This window comes from Alosa alosa, chromosome 16 (genome assembly GCF_017589495.1).
Source record: "Alosa alosa isolate M-15738 ecotype Scorff River chromosome 16, AALO_Geno_1.1, whole genome shotgun sequence".
Lineage (NCBI taxonomy): Eukaryota > Metazoa > Chordata > Actinopteri > Clupeiformes > Clupeidae > Alosa > Alosa alosa.
Window position 1 is genome coordinate 17,885,533 of NC_063204.1, and position 19,630 is coordinate 17,905,162.

General features: G+C 40.9%; 2 protein-coding genes across 3 annotated transcripts; both read right to left on the reverse strand.

Annotated features, from left to right (window-relative positions):
• Positions 1–8,036: 8,036 nt before the first annotated feature.
• LOC125309982 (monocyte chemotactic protein 1B-like) lies at positions 8,037–9,274 on the reverse strand. Its single transcript, XM_048267121.1, has 3 exons — positions 9,166–9,274; positions 8,819–8,939; positions 8,037–8,429 (listed from the first exon to the last, which is right to left on the reverse strand). The coding sequence occupies exons 1-3, from the start codon at positions 9,224–9,226 to the stop codon at positions 8,276–8,278; spliced, it is 336 nt and encodes a 111-aa protein (XP_048123078.1). The 5' UTR covers positions 9,227–9,274; the 3' UTR covers positions 8,037–8,275.
• Positions 9,275–14,370: 5,096 nt separating this feature from the next.
• LOC125310032 (monocyte chemotactic protein 1B-like) lies at positions 14,371–15,276 on the reverse strand. Of its 2 annotated transcripts, none has more exons than XM_048267211.1 (3): positions 15,197–15,276; positions 14,903–15,014; positions 14,371–14,729 (listed from the first exon to the last, which is right to left on the reverse strand). In XM_048267211.1, the coding sequence occupies exons 1-3, from the start codon at positions 15,264–15,266 to the stop codon at positions 14,549–14,551; spliced, it is 363 nt and encodes a 120-aa protein (XP_048123168.1). In that variant the 5' UTR covers positions 15,267–15,276; the 3' UTR covers positions 14,371–14,548. The 2 variants fall into 2 exon arrangements, with proteins under 2 accessions (XP_048123168.1, XP_048123169.1); XM_048267212.1 differs by having other exon boundaries at positions 14,903–15,011; positions 15,197–15,273.
• Between the last annotated feature and the right edge of the window lie 4,354 nt (positions 15,277–19,630).

Below are 19,630 nucleotides of genomic sequence, written 5' to 3' on the forward strand. Positions count from 1 at the left end.
CCCACCAAACGACTCTATACACGATTTCAATGCCTGATTACAGTTTTTCTCAGTCGCTTTGGTGCTTTTCTCACATCACTATTAACATTTGCACAGAAGTTAGTGCAATTCTCAAAACAATTAGTGCAAACTGCAAAACCTAGTGGATGACCTGCAAAAGCATGTCACTTGCTCAAAATGGATAGTCCATTCCTCAAAAGCAGGTATTCATGTCAATGAAACTGTCAGTGTCATCAAAATGAGAAGTCTTGACACCATCGTTTATGAACAAGATAGTCAAATGGCTTTGTCATGTTTTCATTATGACAGTTCTCTCAGTGTTTTCCAATGCAAAAAAAGGTCAGAACTCGGTGACACTACCTGAACATGCTCAAGACAGCACTATACAGTACTTGTACAGCCATTTGAAAACAGTAAAGTTACACATTGCTGTAGTTAGGTGAGTAAGTGAGTACAAGACACTGAATGCGTACATTTTTACTGTATGCTCTTTGCAATTCTACAGCACTGTGACAGAATTTGATAACTAGTTCAACAATTTTGTATGACTCAAGCAATGAAATGAAGACTATTAGTTTTATTGGGAACGACTATTCAGCATTCATAAGTATATCTCATTTTGACTGACATGACATAAGCAAATGATAATGTTAAAAAACAGCAGAGAATTGTATGAAAGCAACTGATACATGTCCAAAAGTATTTGCAATTTGTTCAGAGGAAGGAGAAATTTCTACTATGATGTGCACAAATGACTAAATGTTGTGGAGGTTGAACTAGTTATGAGAATTTTCATTCTGATCTGAAAAAAGCACCAAAGCGACTGAGAAAAACTGTAAGTTTCGATTTCTGGAGCTCACAAGCCAACGGAGAGTTGCTAGACTAGCGCTAGGGGCGCGTCTAGATTTCTAGGCTACAGTTCTACAGCATTGTGACAGAATTTGATAACTAGTTCACCAATTTTGTATGTAATGACTCAAGCAATGAAATGAAGACTATCAGTTTTATTGGGAACGACTATTCAGCATCTATCTAAGTATAGTTCATTTTGACTGACATGACAAAGCAACTGAAACATGTCCAAAAGCATTGCTACTATGATGTGCACAAATAACTAAATGTTGTGGAGGTTGAACTAATGGTTATGAGAATTTTCATTCTGATCTGAGAAAAGCACCAAAGTGACTAAGAAAAACTGTTATTGTTTGAAAATAAACAGAAGTGACGTTACCCAACATCGCTTAGAGCACCTTTAATTCATAAGGTAGGGAGTTCCAGAGTGTAGGGGCATAGTGACTAAAAGCACCATGAGCGGAACTAGTATTTATTCTTGGGATTGAGAGGAGACCTTTGCTTGAGGACCGTAGGTATCTGGCTGGAATATATGCAGTGATCATATCAGAGATATAAGATGGGGCCATTCAATGATTTAAAAACAATAAAAAGTATTTTAAAATCAATTCTTTGTTTTACTGGGAGTGTAGTGATTTTAATATTGGAGATATGTCAAGTCAAGTCAAGTCAAATAATTTTTTATTTCTATAGCGCATTTCCCGGTGGCTGAGCCGCACCAAAGTGCTTCACAATAAAGTGCTAAAATAAAGCACAATAAACAAAGGAATGACCTAAGGCAAAAAGAAAAAAGAAAAGGGCTACAAGACAATGACTGTAGGACAGGGGTGGGCAACTAATTTCCCCAAGGGGCCACATGACAAACTGGGACTGTTGAGGAGGGCCGGACCCAAAATACCGAACTCAAGTCTGAACTCAATTCTGTTCAATTCTATTCTGTTCTTGTATAACATTAAGTAAATCATATGGTTTTGATTGCTACTCGTAAGAACAGATGGAAAATGTAAGGGAGACGAAGGAAAAACGGCAATATTTAATATATGTCCAGTATTTAATAGGCCTGTGCCACCATTTCATCAACAATATTTCATCATTAAATCATTACCACCATTAAATTAACAGAATTAGGCTATGAAAATGTGGAGCAGACAATAGTAGGCTGTCATTAGTTAATCAACATGCACAAAGAAAACTATTTTCATCATACTAGTCGCTAACATAAGCTTTGCAAATAAACTCGGACATATTTTGGTTACCATGACGGGGTTATCCGATTGTAAACTGTCAGTAACATTTTGAAATGAACACTTCGTATCGCCAACAAGCAGCAGTAGGAGTACGACATTCTAACAACCGTTGCGGTGGTGAGCGACGCAGACACAGGAGACACAAAACTTTGAAAGGTTTACGCCAACATAAAGGCAACTGTTCTGTTACGCAGAAGCATAAATTCTATTCACCAGCACATCAGCGAGGGTGTTTACGTCGTATGCATCCACGCACAAATGTATGGGCGTACAAATAGCAGTCGCTTTCAAAACTAGATGTACCGCAGAGCGGTACAAAATATGACCGCCGCCCAGTCCAGCACATTTTTCCCACAAAAATAAATCACGCTGAAAGGCCTATATGATTCTAACTGTCTCACTAAATTGCATTATCCACACTCAATTCTCACTGGTTTCTGCTAGACAACAAGTACCAAAACATGATTAGTTCATAGATTTCACATGTAAAATTAATTTTATACAACCCCACCCCCATCTTGCCTGTTCATAATTCTGAGAAATTCTTGAATTGTGTGCATGTGTGCGCGTACACGCTTTATGTTTATGTGTGTGGGTGTGTGTGTGTGTGTGCGTGCTTGTGTGTTTGCCTGCGTATGTGTGTTTGTGCATGTGCATGCATGCGTACATATGTCTACTGTGTGAGTATGTGTCATACGTATGATTACTGTGAATGTATGTGTGTGTGTGTGTGTGTATCTGTTTATGCACATGTGTGCACATGGAATGGGTTAACATGACCCCTGGAGGCAAACATATGGAAAAAATTGGTCATCCTAGGCCCTACGGATCTCAAGATATTCACAGAGAACTGTGTCTGCCCTACCCTCCTTTCGGGGGGTCCAGTACAGCGGGGGGGGGGCTACAGATCAAAACGAAAACTGATGGTTCCATGCTATCCATGTGGGGTTACATGCCCACCAAGTTTCGTGTACCCTGGTCTTTCAGTGTCCCGGGAATCCTTGTTGGTGTACGGTCACTAAATGTACACATAAATTATTTTATTGTAAGGCCCCCCATGAACGAAAGTTCACAAAACTTGGCATGCATTTGGAGGGTATCATAATGATCCTACACTTTCAATTTCGTGCAGTTTTGACCATGTCAGCCAGAGATATTGTGGTGAAAACACCTAATGTTTTGCTTTTTAATTTTTAACTAGGTGGCGCTATACATGAAATAAGTGGTAATGGGATGGGTTGACATGCCCCCTTAAGACCAACATACAAAAAAAAAAAAGGTGGACCTCCTAGGCCCTACGGTTCTCAAGATATTCACAGAAAACTGTCTCCGCCACCTACAGGCCAGTTGGTGTATAGTAACATAAATTAATTTATTGTGTGGCCCCCATGAACGGAATTCAATTTAAACTTGCGTGCATTCAGAGGGTGTCATAATGATCCTACACTTCCAATTTTGTGCAGTTTTGACTATGTTAGGTCACAGATACCTGCGATTACAACACCTCATTTTTACTTTTTTGTGTTTAACTAGGTGGCGCTATACATGAAATGAGTGGTTATGGAATGGGATGACATGGCCCCTTGAGATCAACATACAAAAAAAAATGGTCCTCCTAAACCTTACGGTTCTCGAGATATCCACAGAACACTGTGTCTGCCCTACTCTCCTTTCGGGGGGTGCAGTCCAGCGGGGGGCCTACAGATCAAAACGAAAAACGATGGTTCCATGCTATCCATATGGGGTTACATACTCACCAAGTTTCGTCTACCCCGGTCTTTCAGTGTCCCGGGAATCCTTGACGGAAATTTAGACATTCGAAAAAGAAAAAATAAATAAAATAAAATAAAATAAAATCTGACTAAACCTATATGACCGCCGCTTCGCCGTGCGGCGATCATAATAAAAGCAACGATATTGATTTGCGTGCATTATCTCTATGATAGGCTCTTGACTACTGTTTTTTCACGGACCTTACGCAGGCCGGTCAGGGAAAGCCCACAGGCCGGATGTGGCCCGCGGGCCGGATGTTGCCCATGTGTGCTGTAGGAGTTAAAATAATGTAAAAAACAGAACATTTAAAAGGTAACCAGGGAACACTATGCACTGGCACTTAAGAAAGGAGACACTATAAGGCAAGTGAAAAGAGGTGGGTCTTTATAAAAAATATAAAAATATTCGGAGACCGGACTGCACAGATGTGGAGGGGGAGGCAGTTCCAGAGTCTGGGGGCTGCTACTGCAAAGGCTCTGTCCCCATTGGTTTTTTGCCTGGACCTGGGCACTTCCAACAGCAGTTAGTCAGCTGACCGTAGTGCTCTGGAGGGGATGTGGGGTTGGAGAAGATCAGACAAGTACTGTATGTGGGGGCCAGACCATGGAGGGATTTGTAAACAGTCAGTAGAAGTTTAAAATGAATGCAGTAGCTGATGGGGAGCCAGTGGAGCGATGCGAGGACCGGGGTGATATGTTCATGCTTTTTTGTACAGGTGAGGAGTCGGGCGACTGAGTTCTGAATCAACTGCTGGCGGCGGAGCTGTGATTGATCAGTGCCAGTGTATAGAGTGTTGCAGTAGTCCAGTTGAGATGTTATTTCATTTTAAAACAGATGATGTCTACAGATGATGCCCCTTTTCACCCATAAAACAAGCAAATTGTGTCTATTTGCTCCTACCCACATTTCCTGACCCTGGACCAGTACAGGTCCTGGATGGAGGGAAGGTTATATGATCCTCTCTGCAGCCCTAATTGTCCGTTGCAGTCTGGCCCTGTCCCGTTTGGTGGCAGACCCAAGACAGTGATGGAGGTGCAGATGACAGACTGAATGCTGGCTGAGTAGAAAGTGGTCAGCAGCTCCTTATGACCATGCAGGATCATCCAGACCAAACGTGATGATTTTGCTACATACCATTCCTATTTATGTAACAGCATGCAAAACTTGAGCCTATATGGTTTAGTTCTTGTGCTATGGGCTTGTTAACTTTGCCAAAAAAAAAAAGAGGCCGAACCAAATCAACCACCCCCTCCCCCCGTAAAACTGGCTGTATCTCGATCATCAGTACTCATTCTGCTTGACTTATCGGCTGCCTTTGACACGGTTAATCACCGTATCCTTCTCTCTATACTCGCTGACATGGGAATCTCCGGAGCTGCTCTCTCCTGGTTTGAATCCTACCTCACAGGACGCTCGTTTAACGTATCATGGCTTGGTCAGATATCTGCACCTCACCATCTCACCACAGGGGTCCCCAGGGCTCAGTGCTGGGCCCCCCTCCTCTTTGCTATCTACACCACCTTGGGACAGATTATCCGTTCAAGACGGCTTCTCATACCACTGCTATGCAGACGACACACAGCTCTATCTGTCCTTTCCACCTGGCGACCCCCCGGTTTCAGCACGGATCTCAGATTGCCTTTCAGACATAGCTACATGGATGAAGGCACACCACCTCCAGCTGAACCTCTCAAAGACTGAACTGCTGGTCATCCCAGCTAAACCTACCATACACCACTACATCAACATCAAATTTGACTCCCTGTCTGTTTCACCGACCAGGACTGCAAGAAATCTAGGAGTTGTTCTCGACAACCAACTAAACTTCTCAGATCATGTTGCCTCAGTCGCCCGGTCATGCCGTTTCGCACTCTACAACATACGGAAAATCAGGACTTACTTGACTCAAGATGCTACCCAACTTCTGGTTCAGGCAATAGTCATCTCACGACTTCGACTACTGCAATGCCCTCCTGACAGGTCTCCCAGCCTGCGCAGTGAAACCACTTCAGATGATCCAGAACGCGGGCGGGCGCTGGTCTACAACCAACCCAAAAGGGCACATGTTACCCCGCTGCTCATCCAGCTACACTGGCTACCTATGGCGGCCCGCATCAAATTCAAGTCTCTAACGCTTGCCTACAAAGTAGTCTCCGGTTCTGCTCCCACCTACTTGAATGCCCTCATACAGACTTACACTACCTCCAGACCGCTCGCTCCTCTGATTTAACGGCGTCTAGCTCTACCACCGGGTACGCTCAAGCCAATCCAAACTTTTCTCATCTGTTGTTCCTCGTTGGTGGAACACACTGCCAGTTCCTACAAGGGCAGGGACATCCTTTTCCACTTTCAAAAAACTCCTGAAGACCCAGCTCTTTAGAGAACATCTACTCTCATAGCAACACTTACAACAAGTCTTACTGATCCTAGCACTCACCAGCCGTTAAACTGACAATGGTACTGTACAACTGGTAATGTAATGTAATCTTGAAAAGTATTGATTTTACATAAAAGCAAATTACAGTGTGTCTCCTGTGTAACATATGTACACCTGGTCATTTTTTCAGAATTTATGAGACCTAAGTGCATGGGCCCTGGTTGAATTGACGTGGAATGACCCTACAGTAGATTGCTTTCAGGAGCTTCTGGGAAATGCAAGGAGTTGCCTTAATTTATTCATAAACTTGTGAAACAGAGAAGTATCGTCATGTAATCCATTCATTTCAACTATGTAACTGTATTCTAATGTAAATACCAACTATTTAAATTGTAACTGTAACAGAATACAGTTACTCATTATTTGTATTCTGAATATGTAACGCCGGTACATGTATTCCGTTACTCCCCAACACTGCACACACACACACACACACACTGATATAAGCATGCAGCCACAAACATGTCATACTCACATGAAATATAGTGCTTACATTTTAGGTATCATTGCAACCAGCTAAGTGGATGTACTGTACCTATTCACACAGTCATGCACTAACACACAACTACTCAAACAAACACAAACAGACACACACACATGCAAACAGACACACATGAACACACATATAAAGTGAGACCTCATTCACCACCCACAAAACCCACAGCAAGGTGATTTCCTGTAGTGTAGGGGGTCTTTGTGAAAAAGAGGTGGGCTCTCTTTGAACCGAATGAGCAATAGAAAAATGAAAGCTTTCGCTACCCCACCAAGCCTTCAACTGTCACCTCTCTAATAGTATTTAGAACTATTTAGAATAATTTTCTTCTTTGCTGTTAAAGCTTTTAAGTCCACTTCCAAATAGGAAGGGTACAAAATTAAGACCAAATGATCCTTGTTTACACTAATTTGTCCCACTGATCAAAACGTCTGAAAAAAAGTCTTTATGTTTAGCCAAGACAAGACTTTTGTAACGGTGTGCATTGGTGCAGGTTGTAGAACATGATTGGAATGGAATGACATTCTCCCAATTGAAAACATCTCTGTAGGCCATGTCATAATAATTCCTACTTTATTTTAAGTGTGTCTTGTCATTGTGTTTTCTGGTCTTTGGCTATGTAAGCTCATTCAACCTAACTTTAAAAGTCATACACTGGGTAAACACTCACAGATGTTTTTAAAGGAGAAGTCAATATTTTGTTGACAATTTACATCATGAAGTAGATGAAACAAAAGGGGGTAATAACCCATTTCTCAGGCCATCACTTATCTCAATAGGTCATAGCAAAGTGGTTGATTTACTGGTTTGCAAAGGATGCCTCCACTGAAGTGATGACAAAAATGGTTGTCTGAAAGGACAACTGCATGCTGTGATTTTAAGTGACCTTGATTGTGCTATGCACTGAACTCAAAGCTACACTCTACCCAAATAGTTAAAGGTAAATTGGCTGCTGTACTGAAGAGACACGAGTAGATTATCTTAGAAATGTATAGGGAAATATATGTATTAATGGTATATAAACAAATACATGACCAGTAACTGAAACCACATACACGTTTCCAAGAAGATTAGCATTTACTTGATATATTCACATACACACATATATCTTATTTTTATTATATATATTTTATTTTTTATGTAGATATATAAACAGAGACATGTTAAAAATATAAAATGAACAAGGTACAAGCAGCCCACATCTTCACACACTACTGTGTCTGACAAAAAGTTATTGTAAGAGAAAAACTGGTGTCATGCAGGAACTCAATTGCTGCATCAGTTCAACTGTAGGAGATTTCCAGAAACCACAAAATTGACACAGAAATCCACAAACACCTGATTAATATGATAAGCACATAATACATTTAGCTTTTCAGAGTAATTTTGTATATGAAGAATGTCCATATATGTTGAAGGTCTGAAGGCAAGACAGAGAGACAGAGTATGTGTCCATTTGTGTGGTCAGTTGGGCTATTGGGCCTGCTGCTTCCGTGCCTGCTGACCCCCCTGCTTTTTCCCCTTTCCCTGTCTCCGTGTCTTCCTCTCATCCACTTTCCTCACGGTGTCCTTCACCCATTGCCTGTGAGGGTCAGCACAAATACGCTTGTTCCTCACTGTCACAAATCTGCATGGAGAAGAAAGACTGGTCAGACTTCTGCAAGGCAACGTTTAGGTTAACAAGATTGCAGTCATTACTACATATTGTCATACATAAATGTAAAACGATCTTCAGCTCAGAAAAATCTAGACCCGTTCTCTTCTATGAAGACATAAACGCATGAAAGAAAAAATAGCAAAAAAACACCAAGAAAGCAGACTCAATCTCCTTGTCAGGGCCCTCACACTATTTGATCTTTTTCATCTACATACAGTATGTAATTTCATTGTGGTTAAATAGCATATGCATTGTGTCTTCTGTTGCTCTGTTGCTCTGTTGCAATCAGTACCATGACTGTCAAAAACGTTTTGTCTGTCAACCTGTAAATGTTGTCTGTAATGAAAGATTATACTCACACCACTACATGTATGGGGCAGATACCTCCCTGTTGCTGAATGTGATACGTTTTCACTTTATTGGCTTTCAGTTTCTGCCTCGAGGACTGTTTGAGGCAACAGTCTGTGGTTGTGCTGCTCACTGTAAAATGAAAAACATTTAATTAAAAGCACTGTTAAAAAACAGATATTTCATTTACAACATATATATATTACAAACTAAACATAATATTATTACACTTTATATGCATTATATAAATACACTAGTATTTTTTATGTTTATATATTTCATAACTACATTTATATTATATCATGATTTATAATGCATTTTCTTTGTTGTATCCAGCCAGATGGAGCTTAATTCTTACCCGCTGGTAAGATGAGACATATTGTGATGAGGCAGCAAACGCAGAAAGCAGAGATGTTCATTTTGTCTGTCAGCCCCTCGTGTGAGCTTAGAGCACTGACTCACCTCTGAAAGACTGTGGTGGTTTTTGTATGCAACAGGACTTTCCATTAGCCCACAAGCATTCGCACCCCCTACCTCACAGAAAGACCGAGATGTGTAGGGGTGGGGTTGAGATGAGGGGTAACAATGTGGAATTTTTTCGACAAGCCGCTCTTGTCGTTCTGTGGTCATGTGGTCACCCTGGGTCCTTTCCTGCAATGACCATTTTATACAGCCCCATTCTTAGAGATTTCAGTAGTTCACATTCCGGAATTTGCATAAAGATATAAAAGCATAACAGAAGAGCATGTTTGACGAAGTCGCTGGCCAGGATCCTGAAGCGCTTTGCGGAATCGTGCCGGAGTCGACTGCACAGGCTCAGGCAGGATTCCACCATACACCCCTTTATTCTTCAACTATATGGAAGACAGGAGGTGTAAGGGGAGGTGGTGGGTTGCGAGTGGAGTAACGCCGATGCTGCAATTTCGGCAGCTAGACTGCGAACAAGTAATCTGATTGATTGAAGAAGGAGGCGTGGAAATTTTTGTTATGCTCATGTAGCAACTCATGTAGAGTTGCCTTTGAAACCCATGAGGGTTACAGAAAATGCGCATTTTGCAGATAAGAATCAAATTTATGCTATAAGGGGAAACTTTACACATGGTCTGAATTTCTAGAAAACACTGAGCTACTTAGCATTATGGTAGCCGATCTAGAGAATAAATATGAACCTGCAGCAAACACTTTAATAGTGGCAGTTTTGCATTCAAGAGCATAAGAAGAAATTTAGAGAATGAGAGCAAGCGTCTAAGCTGGAGTAGGTTAGGCAGTGACATGAAGATCAGCACAAGTGGAGAGCATGAAGAGCCATCTTGAAGCTAAAACTGATTAACGGATGTTAAGAAAGACCATGCTTGGCAGAGTCTATGGCTCAGCCAAAATGCTCTGCGGGGATCTTGCAGAAGTCACTGTGCAGGCAGGAGTCAGCAGGATCCATGTATGCAGTCCAAGGATGAGGGCAACTAAGGCACTTTAAAGATGAAGCAAGAGGGTTTTGTAACTGTGCGTACACACCGCTGCCGAGTTGAGCTGCAAAAGATACAGGAAGTCATTCATTTTCAATGGAAGCCGGCTTCTCTAAGCTGCAAGAAGCGGCAAATTCGTCGACGTCGCATTTTTGGCGTCTTGAGCGACCAGAGCGTCAAGCAGAAATTTGAAAGTTAGTCAACTTTATGCTAATGAGCTATGACGCGGTTCAGCGGCAAACTACCAGCAACGTAGAATGCTACCATGTCAGAGCGACCAAAGTGCCAAAAGCTTCCCCGTACTTTCTGACAAGCGTCCTTGACAGGAACAGCTTCTTTTTGGTGTCGGCGGTGGTGTGTACATACAGTAAAGAGCAGAACATGAAGAGCAGAAAGAGAAACTAAAGATTCAATAATGTCCATAGATTGACCTGGATGTAATCTGGAAAAAACATTGTTAGAATGATGCGGTGACCTCATGAGTGGTGGCACTAATCCAGGGAAAGAGGGGCGAGGGAGAACCAGGGACACGGTCCCTGGCAGGGGAAGAGACACTGGCACGAACGCGGTTCGCGCTGGCGGGAGATGATGGGGTAACGGTACCGATCCACTTGCACGACACTTCATTTTGTCGTGTCGCATTCGACTCTAGTCCTATGGGTGACGTCAAGCGACTTTAACGCGCCCGCAAAGCATTCCGGGAAGGCAGCGCTGCATTTGAAAATATGTTGCGTGCCAAAAAGCTGGGCGAAGCCAATGAACACCACTAACCACTCGGTGAGTTGCACAGTTTTGAAAACAAACGTTAAAGCAACACCAAAGAGTTTTTTGTACCTTAAAATAATGTTTCCAAAATCGTTTCAGTGGTTCATCAACTCGTAACAGGGTGAACGGCAATTATGCATTAAACTTCAAGCCCTCTATCGGCTATAACCGCACTATGTAAGTTTGCCAGGTCGGGTAGTGGATCTGTAGTTCAATAGAATGAGACATAAGAAACTACAAATTTGACTTGCATCTGATGTCACAATACATCGTACTTTTATAAGTCATGCAAAATATTCTACCTTGTCTGTGGACATCGTTATTTGCAAAGCCGGTGCTGGATAAACAAATAGCGTGCGTGCGACAGAGGGAAGGTTCTTTGGTGTTGCTTAAAGGGTTGTTTTAGGACATGTTTGAGCATGTCTGTTGACAGCCACTCTGAGTAGTCAAAGGCAATTCAAAACGAGTCAGAAAATTCGAGACAGGACCAATCGTCAAAATTTCGGCGTCCACCACTCTAGTTCATCCATAACAAACCAGAAAAGGGACTCAAATACCGGAATTTTCCTTTAAACATGATGCCTGGAATGCGTCAATAGAATGTGTGTCGGGTGGTGGGGGTACGCGAGCCGAGTCAGGATGTAAAAGAGTTTGGGAACCGCTGCCTGCTATAGAGTAAAAAAGAAGTATGGGCAGGCTCTTCTATTGGTAAAGAAGGCAATGAAAACATGAGGCTAATTAGAAAAAAAGACCCCCCCCAAAAAAAACCCATAACCGCATGTATTTAAAGACACAAAGCTGAAGGGCAACAAAGAAAGTCATTTCCTTGTTTACAAAGTGTAAACAACATTTTTTATATTTATTTTAACCTTTTAAAAGCAGCCCACTTTTGCTATGATGACAGACTGTTGGCATTCTCTCAACTACTTGAGTTAGCAATTGGAATGGCTTTCCAACAGTGCTGTAGGAGTTCCCATGCATGTTGAGCACTTGTTAGCTGCGTTTGTCACTCATGTTCATCCAAAAGCCTTCTTTCTCATGAAGCTGGTTATGGTTATGCCAATAGTATGCAAAGCTGCAGGTAACTGAAATGGCCATCATGAAAGAAACTGTTTAACACAAAACAAAGTATGTTTCGAGTCACGTGCTAGATTGCTAAAATAAGTATGTGTATATTTGCACCATATACAATTTCAATTATACCACATTTAAATACTGCAAAATACCAGCAATAACCACAGTTTGATTACATGTACATGTGTAGTTTAATATTTTTGAGGTGATACATTGTTTCCATCAAATTCAGCTGTGGTGAACCTAACTTAAGACTCTACCACACAAAAGATGTTTCACTGAAACTAAATGCCACATGGCAGTGGAGCACACATTAAGACCTAGCATTGCAGATGATTGAAGGATGCAGGATGTAACATGGTGTGACATTTAAAAGTTGAACCCAATATGTAAGCACTTTTTTGGGATTCGAGTGCTGATTTTAAAAGTTGAACTGGATTGATATTTCAAGCATAGCATAAGGGGATGAATACTACACCTCCCCCTACATGCACATATATAACACACAGAGAGAAAGAATGATCTATGGCACAGTTTGTTCTGTACAGTAGTGTGAATCCTTATTGAATTTAAGGAAGGCAATAATACTAAGGGTTGACCATGAAGTTTCAGTGGGCCCGTTGGCAATGTTGGTCCATTGATCTGCATATAGGCTAATTCGGTTGCACATGTCCTCATTCAACAGTAGGCCTAATGTTGTAAAGTAACGTTATCTTTAATGTTAGCCTCAGTACGAACTTGGTGTCTTTTTCACACAACTGTTGTCTCTTTTGTAGTCATCCCTTTCATTTACCAAGTATAAGGTATGTGACCATGGTCAAGTCAGGTCAGGTGGTCTAGTCCAACTTGAAATATGATGTGTTACTCAACTATATTTTACCACCTGACCTGTCCAGGACCACCTGACCTGACTTAACCACCTGGCTGGAGTAGAAAATGACCAACTTTTAAGTGTCCATTAACCTAATGAGTTTGAATAGCATGTGTTTGTGAGTTAACATCACAAAAATGGGCGAGGCATTGTGCTAGGACAAATTCTTAATTTAGACTTAATAAAATATTTGTTCCCCGATTGGAACCCCAATCTTTTATCAGACGCACAGCTGACAACAGCACTCCAGCTGACGCTCAACAACATTAAATAATATGGACACTTGCGCATACAAATATGGGTTAGAGGTTAGGATTATGTTCATGACAGTGTCATGTCACTGTCACTGTCATGTTGATACTGTCAAGTAAAGTTTTACCATGTAGTCTTACAACATACAGTACTTTTGTCGTTGTCCTTATCTGCAAAGGGCTCTCTAGTACCCTTGCCAATGTTTTTGGTCCAGGTGCCAGTGTGTCCCTGATCTTACCACTATGGGCAACAAATGAGGGCGTGTGTGTGAGAGAGTGCCAGTTTTCTCTAGTCAACTGATGACAGGAAATGAAAGTGATATACAAATGATTCTCTGTAGAAACCCGACTTTAATCAAACGCATTACAATAATTATGTGGCTTTCACAAAGCATAAACATAAAATGTATAAAAATATTATATACAATACATTTTTAAAATGCATAGAGGAAAAAAAATCCAAATACCAAAAAAAGGTGTAGGCCTATGTGCAAAGAACAAGTTTGGGATTTCAGGTTTGGAACAGGTTTGAGCCTCAATTCTTCAGTAAGAATATTCCAGCTGCTAAGATCTGCTCCCAAAACCCCCCAAGGTTAGCCTGACGAGCCAGACTCACATTAAAATGTAGGGTCTGGGCACTCACCATTCGCAGTGCTCAGTCCGAGGGGCGGGATAATCAGTTCTTTCAAATTCCCTCTGCACGCAATAGGACAGCGGCAGCGCTATGAGTCCCATGCGTTTCCCACCAGCGGAGCTAGTTGGCTAGTTGACTAGTACTTAATAAAAGCTTAACTTGTGTCACACTGTTCGCCAACAGCAACATCCATCTTATTTGTTTAGCCTTTTTCCCTTGAGTAGCAGGGAATTCAAGCCAACCCGTTGCAACTCTGCCATCAATCATTATGTTAAGCCCACCTAACGACTCTATACACGATTTCATTGGCCTGATTGAGTTTCGATTTCTGGAGCTCACAAGCCAACGGAGAGTTGCTAGACTAGCCCTGGCAGCAAATCTAATTTGCTGCCGCTAGGGGCGCGTCTAGATTTCTAGGCTACCCCAAGGTGCATATTTTAGGAAACCCCAGTAATTAATTTACTTGAAGAAGAGTAACACATCTGAACAGTATACAAAGCTTTTTCCAAGGACACAAAACAAACTACGGGATCTAAACTTGTTTGCAGGCAAAATCGTATAATTGTCGCAAATGATAAATGATATGTTATTTTAAGCAGTACTTTCACAAAGCGCTGTTACATAGTGTACATCTGAATTATGTTGTATAGTCATGAGCAGTGAGTCTCTTCTCCTGCACATAGCTATGGCATTGCTGTGGCATTCCTTGTTGGCTCTGTGCCATTGGTGGACAGAACCTCTGTAGTCACTGTTGAAGCCTGTGTTGTAGCCTGTTGTTTCTTCAAGTCAATGTACCTCAGTGCTTTTTTCACCCAGGGCTTCTTAGGGCTGGAACACACTCTGATACCTTTCACTGTGGTGAACCTGAAGCATTGAAGACACACCAATGGATTAAAAGTGTTATCCTTTGAGCTCTTATAAGATATAGCCTATATTTTCATGTAGATAGGCTATAGTACATTATATACAGTATACAGTAAATGGTTAGCTCTGTATGAGTTCAATTATGTATGATTAAAACTATGTTTGAAACTTACACAACAGCCTCAACTGGGCAGACTACACCTCCCTGCCTGTGGTAGCCTACAATATTGGACTGGCGCAGAACTGTATTGGTGGTCTTCTGACAGCATGGTGTGGGTATGCCTGCTGGTAACAAGCAAACATTGTCATTTATAATGTATATTATATTATAAGAAAATGAAGAAAGTGAAGGCACACTATTTCACAAGACACAAATTATATTGCATCAATTGAGGCCTAAGAAAAACACCCAAAATGCTATTCACTACAACAACATATATACGGCGTAATAGATCGGAGCCTCTCACCTTTCCCCAATGTGGCAAAGAGCAGCCCGGTGGCAAGGCAGAGACAAATCATTCTCAAACAGCTTTCCATCCTTGTCAGGCTAAAGATGTACCTCCTAATATGATCAACTTTAATATGCAGCAGTAGTTTTATAAGCATTCAGCATGACAGGAAAAATGCATCACAGAATTAGTCTTCCGACCTCAAAGTCCCTTGTAGAGTCACCCACCAAGCCCCTCTCTCAAACCTTCCACTCCCCTCTTCCTGTGGCAGGCCACACAACAGTGAGAGTTGGCGGTAGGTCTGTGTATGACGTGCTACTGTGTGTGACATTGACAGGAGTTTAGAAGAGGCTTACAGTATGTTCACATGCAGTCTGTCAAATGGAAGATGGTACAGAAATAAAGCCCCATAAAATATACTGTTAAAATATATGTTCTTGAGCACAACAGTTTTTTTTTAATTGATATTAGACCATTACATAAGAAATTTGAAATATTAACAAAAGTGCTCCTGAAGCACAGAAACCTGTTAACAAAATAACATTACAAAAACAACACTATTGCGCATGCTATGTATGTCAGCACACCTTTATCTTGTCTCTTATCTCCTGCCATGTATTGTTTGAGCAACGTGATGTGTGCAAGAAGCAAACAAGGCTTCCGCTTCTGTGGTCACAGGCTACAGAGGGCGAGCTCAACATGTGGTCAGCGTGCCATGAGCGGAAGATACGCACCTTTTCCAAGAACACACTGCACTTAGCAGTATTGTGTGTATGGTATCATGAGTCAAGAGTCTATGTATAGCCCGTCCCTGTGTATTAACAGATAAAATTTAGTAAAATCAATGTAGAATTCTTGGTTAATAAGCAGGAAATTATGGTATCAGGCATATGGGATGGCCCTTGTGATGAAGAGCATTAAGTGAGACATATGGTAGACTTGAGATAGAAGCAGCACAACTGTCAATCACAGCAGGAACCGTGGAACAGGAGCGGGAAGCAACCCAATTGGTACAGACACACAACCAGGAAGGAAGGGGGAAACCTGGACTAGGGAGCCTAGGCACAGGATCAGAGCGTAGCATAGATAGATTCACTTGTAAATGACTGGTGCTAACTGACATTGCCACAGTGCCATGCTGACTTCCAAAGAAACTTGAATCTTGAATGTTTTTGGGCCCCTTCATGTTGCCAAGCTTTGCTCTTTTTTCTGAATGTGCAGAAGGATAGACAGTGATGGCCTTGACTGGAGCAGGTTTATATACTGTACAGTGTATGGGCTGCTCTAGGTGACAGAAAAAACATGTGGCTGTATTTGTTCATTAAAAATTTCATACAGCTACTCTGATGTGCTAGATAAAATGACAAAAGCGTTACAGTCTGAACTTGATGGTAGCTGCCAGCTGGATTGCCCCTACAAACTGAAAAATTGACGAATTTCTAAATTCACATCAGTGTTCATGCGTTTGCGCTCAAACTGGATCGGAAGTGACCTCAATGTGCTTATATGCCACACACTTCCTTCCTTTCCAGCCAGCTCAAACATTTCCGATTGACCATCATCTGCATTGTTTTAGTGCTGTTTAATGCTGAAGGATTTATGCGTGTGTCGAAGAAAGAGTTGTACCGTGGGCATAAACAAGATGCGTCGGAGTGAACACAATAGGAGTAGAATATAACAGAAGATGCCGTTGCTGACATTCCACCAAAAATAAATGTACTGGCTGAAATGGCCCTCTGTGGCATACAGTCCATTCATGTTTTGTTCAGGTTATGTGCAGTGCAAGGACGTGATACTGTATGTCCACTAGATGGCAATCAACGTATTACTCAAACACATGCTCACAAAGACATGCTCACATGTGTCACAATCTCAAATGGCCCATGAGGACTCTTCAAAGACACTCCCTAACAACATGTCTGTGTTTAGAATATTTCCTTGCAACATTCCATTCTCACTGTATGACTCTTTCCAATTGACCGTTTATTTCTCTTTCCTAAGACCTAAGCTACTCATTTACGATAACATCCATCACTAAAAGAGAAGCTATGTCATCATGTGTGGACATACCAGAAGAGCCAACATTGCTTACAGGATATGCAACAACACCATCACAAGTAAGTCACTGACCTCTGATAGACATGACACTTGTTCAACTATGTTGACATTTTGATACAAACTTAAAGTTGCAAATTAAAGAGAGGGGTGTAAACATACAAACACATGCTTTTGTGTTATGTTTTGTCTTGTACACTTTCTAATTCTGGTGTTTTTTGTTATTTTTAAAACAAAATACTTTTCCAGTATTCTTGTCAATAATAATATGGTCTTATTGGCATTGTTTTTTTTTTAATGTTGTTGTTTTTAGACATTAATTCTTGTTCTGTTTATTTCTTTTATATCTGTAAAGCACTTTGTATCATTGTTTAGAAAACCAGTCTAAATAAAGATTATTATTATTATTATATTAAACACAACTTGACTTGCATTGAATTTCTTTATTCCTATCTTTACTTCCCCCCCCTCTCTCTCTCTCTCATACACACACATACCCATCCACCCACATATGTAGAAGTGAAAGATCTGTATCTTGCTGTGTTGTGGTTACCCAGATGTAGCGGTATATGGGATGCATTGTGCATTGCCTGTTTTCTTCTGCACTTCTGCGCCACACTGCCAGCCTACATGCCTCACAATGCTCTCATAATAAGACAGTAGACATTATGACAGTAAAAGTAAAGTAAAGGCAATAGACAATGGATGTAAAGACGGTAAAAAGGGACAGGCTATTGCAAATGTATCTCTTCAAAATAAAAAAAGTATTTATTTTTGATCAAGCTTGGCCTAAGAGCAACTGCATGACACGTGGCTTGAGACGTGTGGCTTAGAATTGAAGAGAGATTATATGTTTAACTACCTGTACTACTTTGTATTGCAGAACCCAAACAATTGTTATACTTATGGCTTAATCACATTTGGTATATGTTGTGATCATGATATGTTGTTTATCAGTAGGGAGGATTTCTTTTGCCACCACATTGTTATTACCTGAATCATTTTAGTGCACCTGTTTATATGGACCTGGCTGGGTGTCACATGTAGAATGAGCACATTAGAATGGAGAAGATTTATGTGTCTGTCGAAGTTGAATAGAGAGTTGCACTGTTGGGTATAAACAAGATGTTTAATGTTGTAGTGAACACGAAAGGAACAGAATATAACAGAAGATGCCGTTACTAACGCTCCACCAAAAATAAATGTGTTGGCTGAAATGGCCCTCTGTGGCATTTAATCCATTCAAGTTATGTTCAGATGTGCAAGGACGTGATATGTCCACTAGATGGCAACAGCTTATCACTCACACCCGAGCCGTATAGAGAGTTCAGACAACTCAAATCATGGGCACCATGTTCAAGACCAACTTCAGACGACTCTATGGTGTAACCCTATGGGGTGAATATGCTATGTTGAAATAAATCGGCTTATAAAAACATGCTTATACATGTTATCAATGTTTGTCAATATGTAAAAGACCCCGAAATATTGGAGTGTATATTTACTTTCTATATCTTAAATGGGACTGTAAAATGCCATGTCGCCTAATAAGAATTGGAGAAGTGTTTACCTTTCAGGCCAAATACAGACGGGCATTCAGTAACTTAGGCCTACTGTACTTGTACTACAAACACACAATTTCTGTACTTCCAAAAACACCATGACTAGCAACTAAACCCTGCACAGGACTTGTGACACATGGCATGAGATAAGTGGCTTACAATTGAAGACACTTACAATTTACAATTGAACTACCTGCTTTGCATTGTAGAACCCAAACAAGTTTTATTATTATGGCTCATCACGTTTGACAATTTGTTCTGACTGTATTGTTGAAATGTTTTGGGCCTTAGTAATGCTTTTTAGTTGCTCAAAGTGAATGTGAAAATGTAATTACCTATTTTATCAAATCAGTAGAGAGGATTTCTTTTGCAACCATGTCAGTGATCAATGATAAAAAAAAAAAAATTCAGCATCAGTGATAATACATTCCAGCATTTTCTGTTCAATGCATGCCAAATTGCTGTTATCACTGAATGGCAACCCATTAATAAAACAAAAGAAATCTGTCTGGGAATGTATTGATGTTTGAAGTCTGTTTATCAGAATCATGCGACTACCAAGAATGCAGACCCTAACACATTCTCTATCATCCTACCTCCATCTCCGCCTTCCACGTCACTTCTATGGTCAAGGGTAGGTGTTTTCCAGAAGCTTTCATTATGCCTCTTACAATTGAAGACACATTGTAGAACCCAAACAAGTTTTATGGCATATCACCATTGACATCTGTTGTGACTGTGTTGAAATGGTGTTGAAATGTTTTGGGCCTTAGTAATGGTGTTTAGTTCCTTAAAGTGAATGTGAAACTGTAATGATCTTTTTTTACAGAAGGGA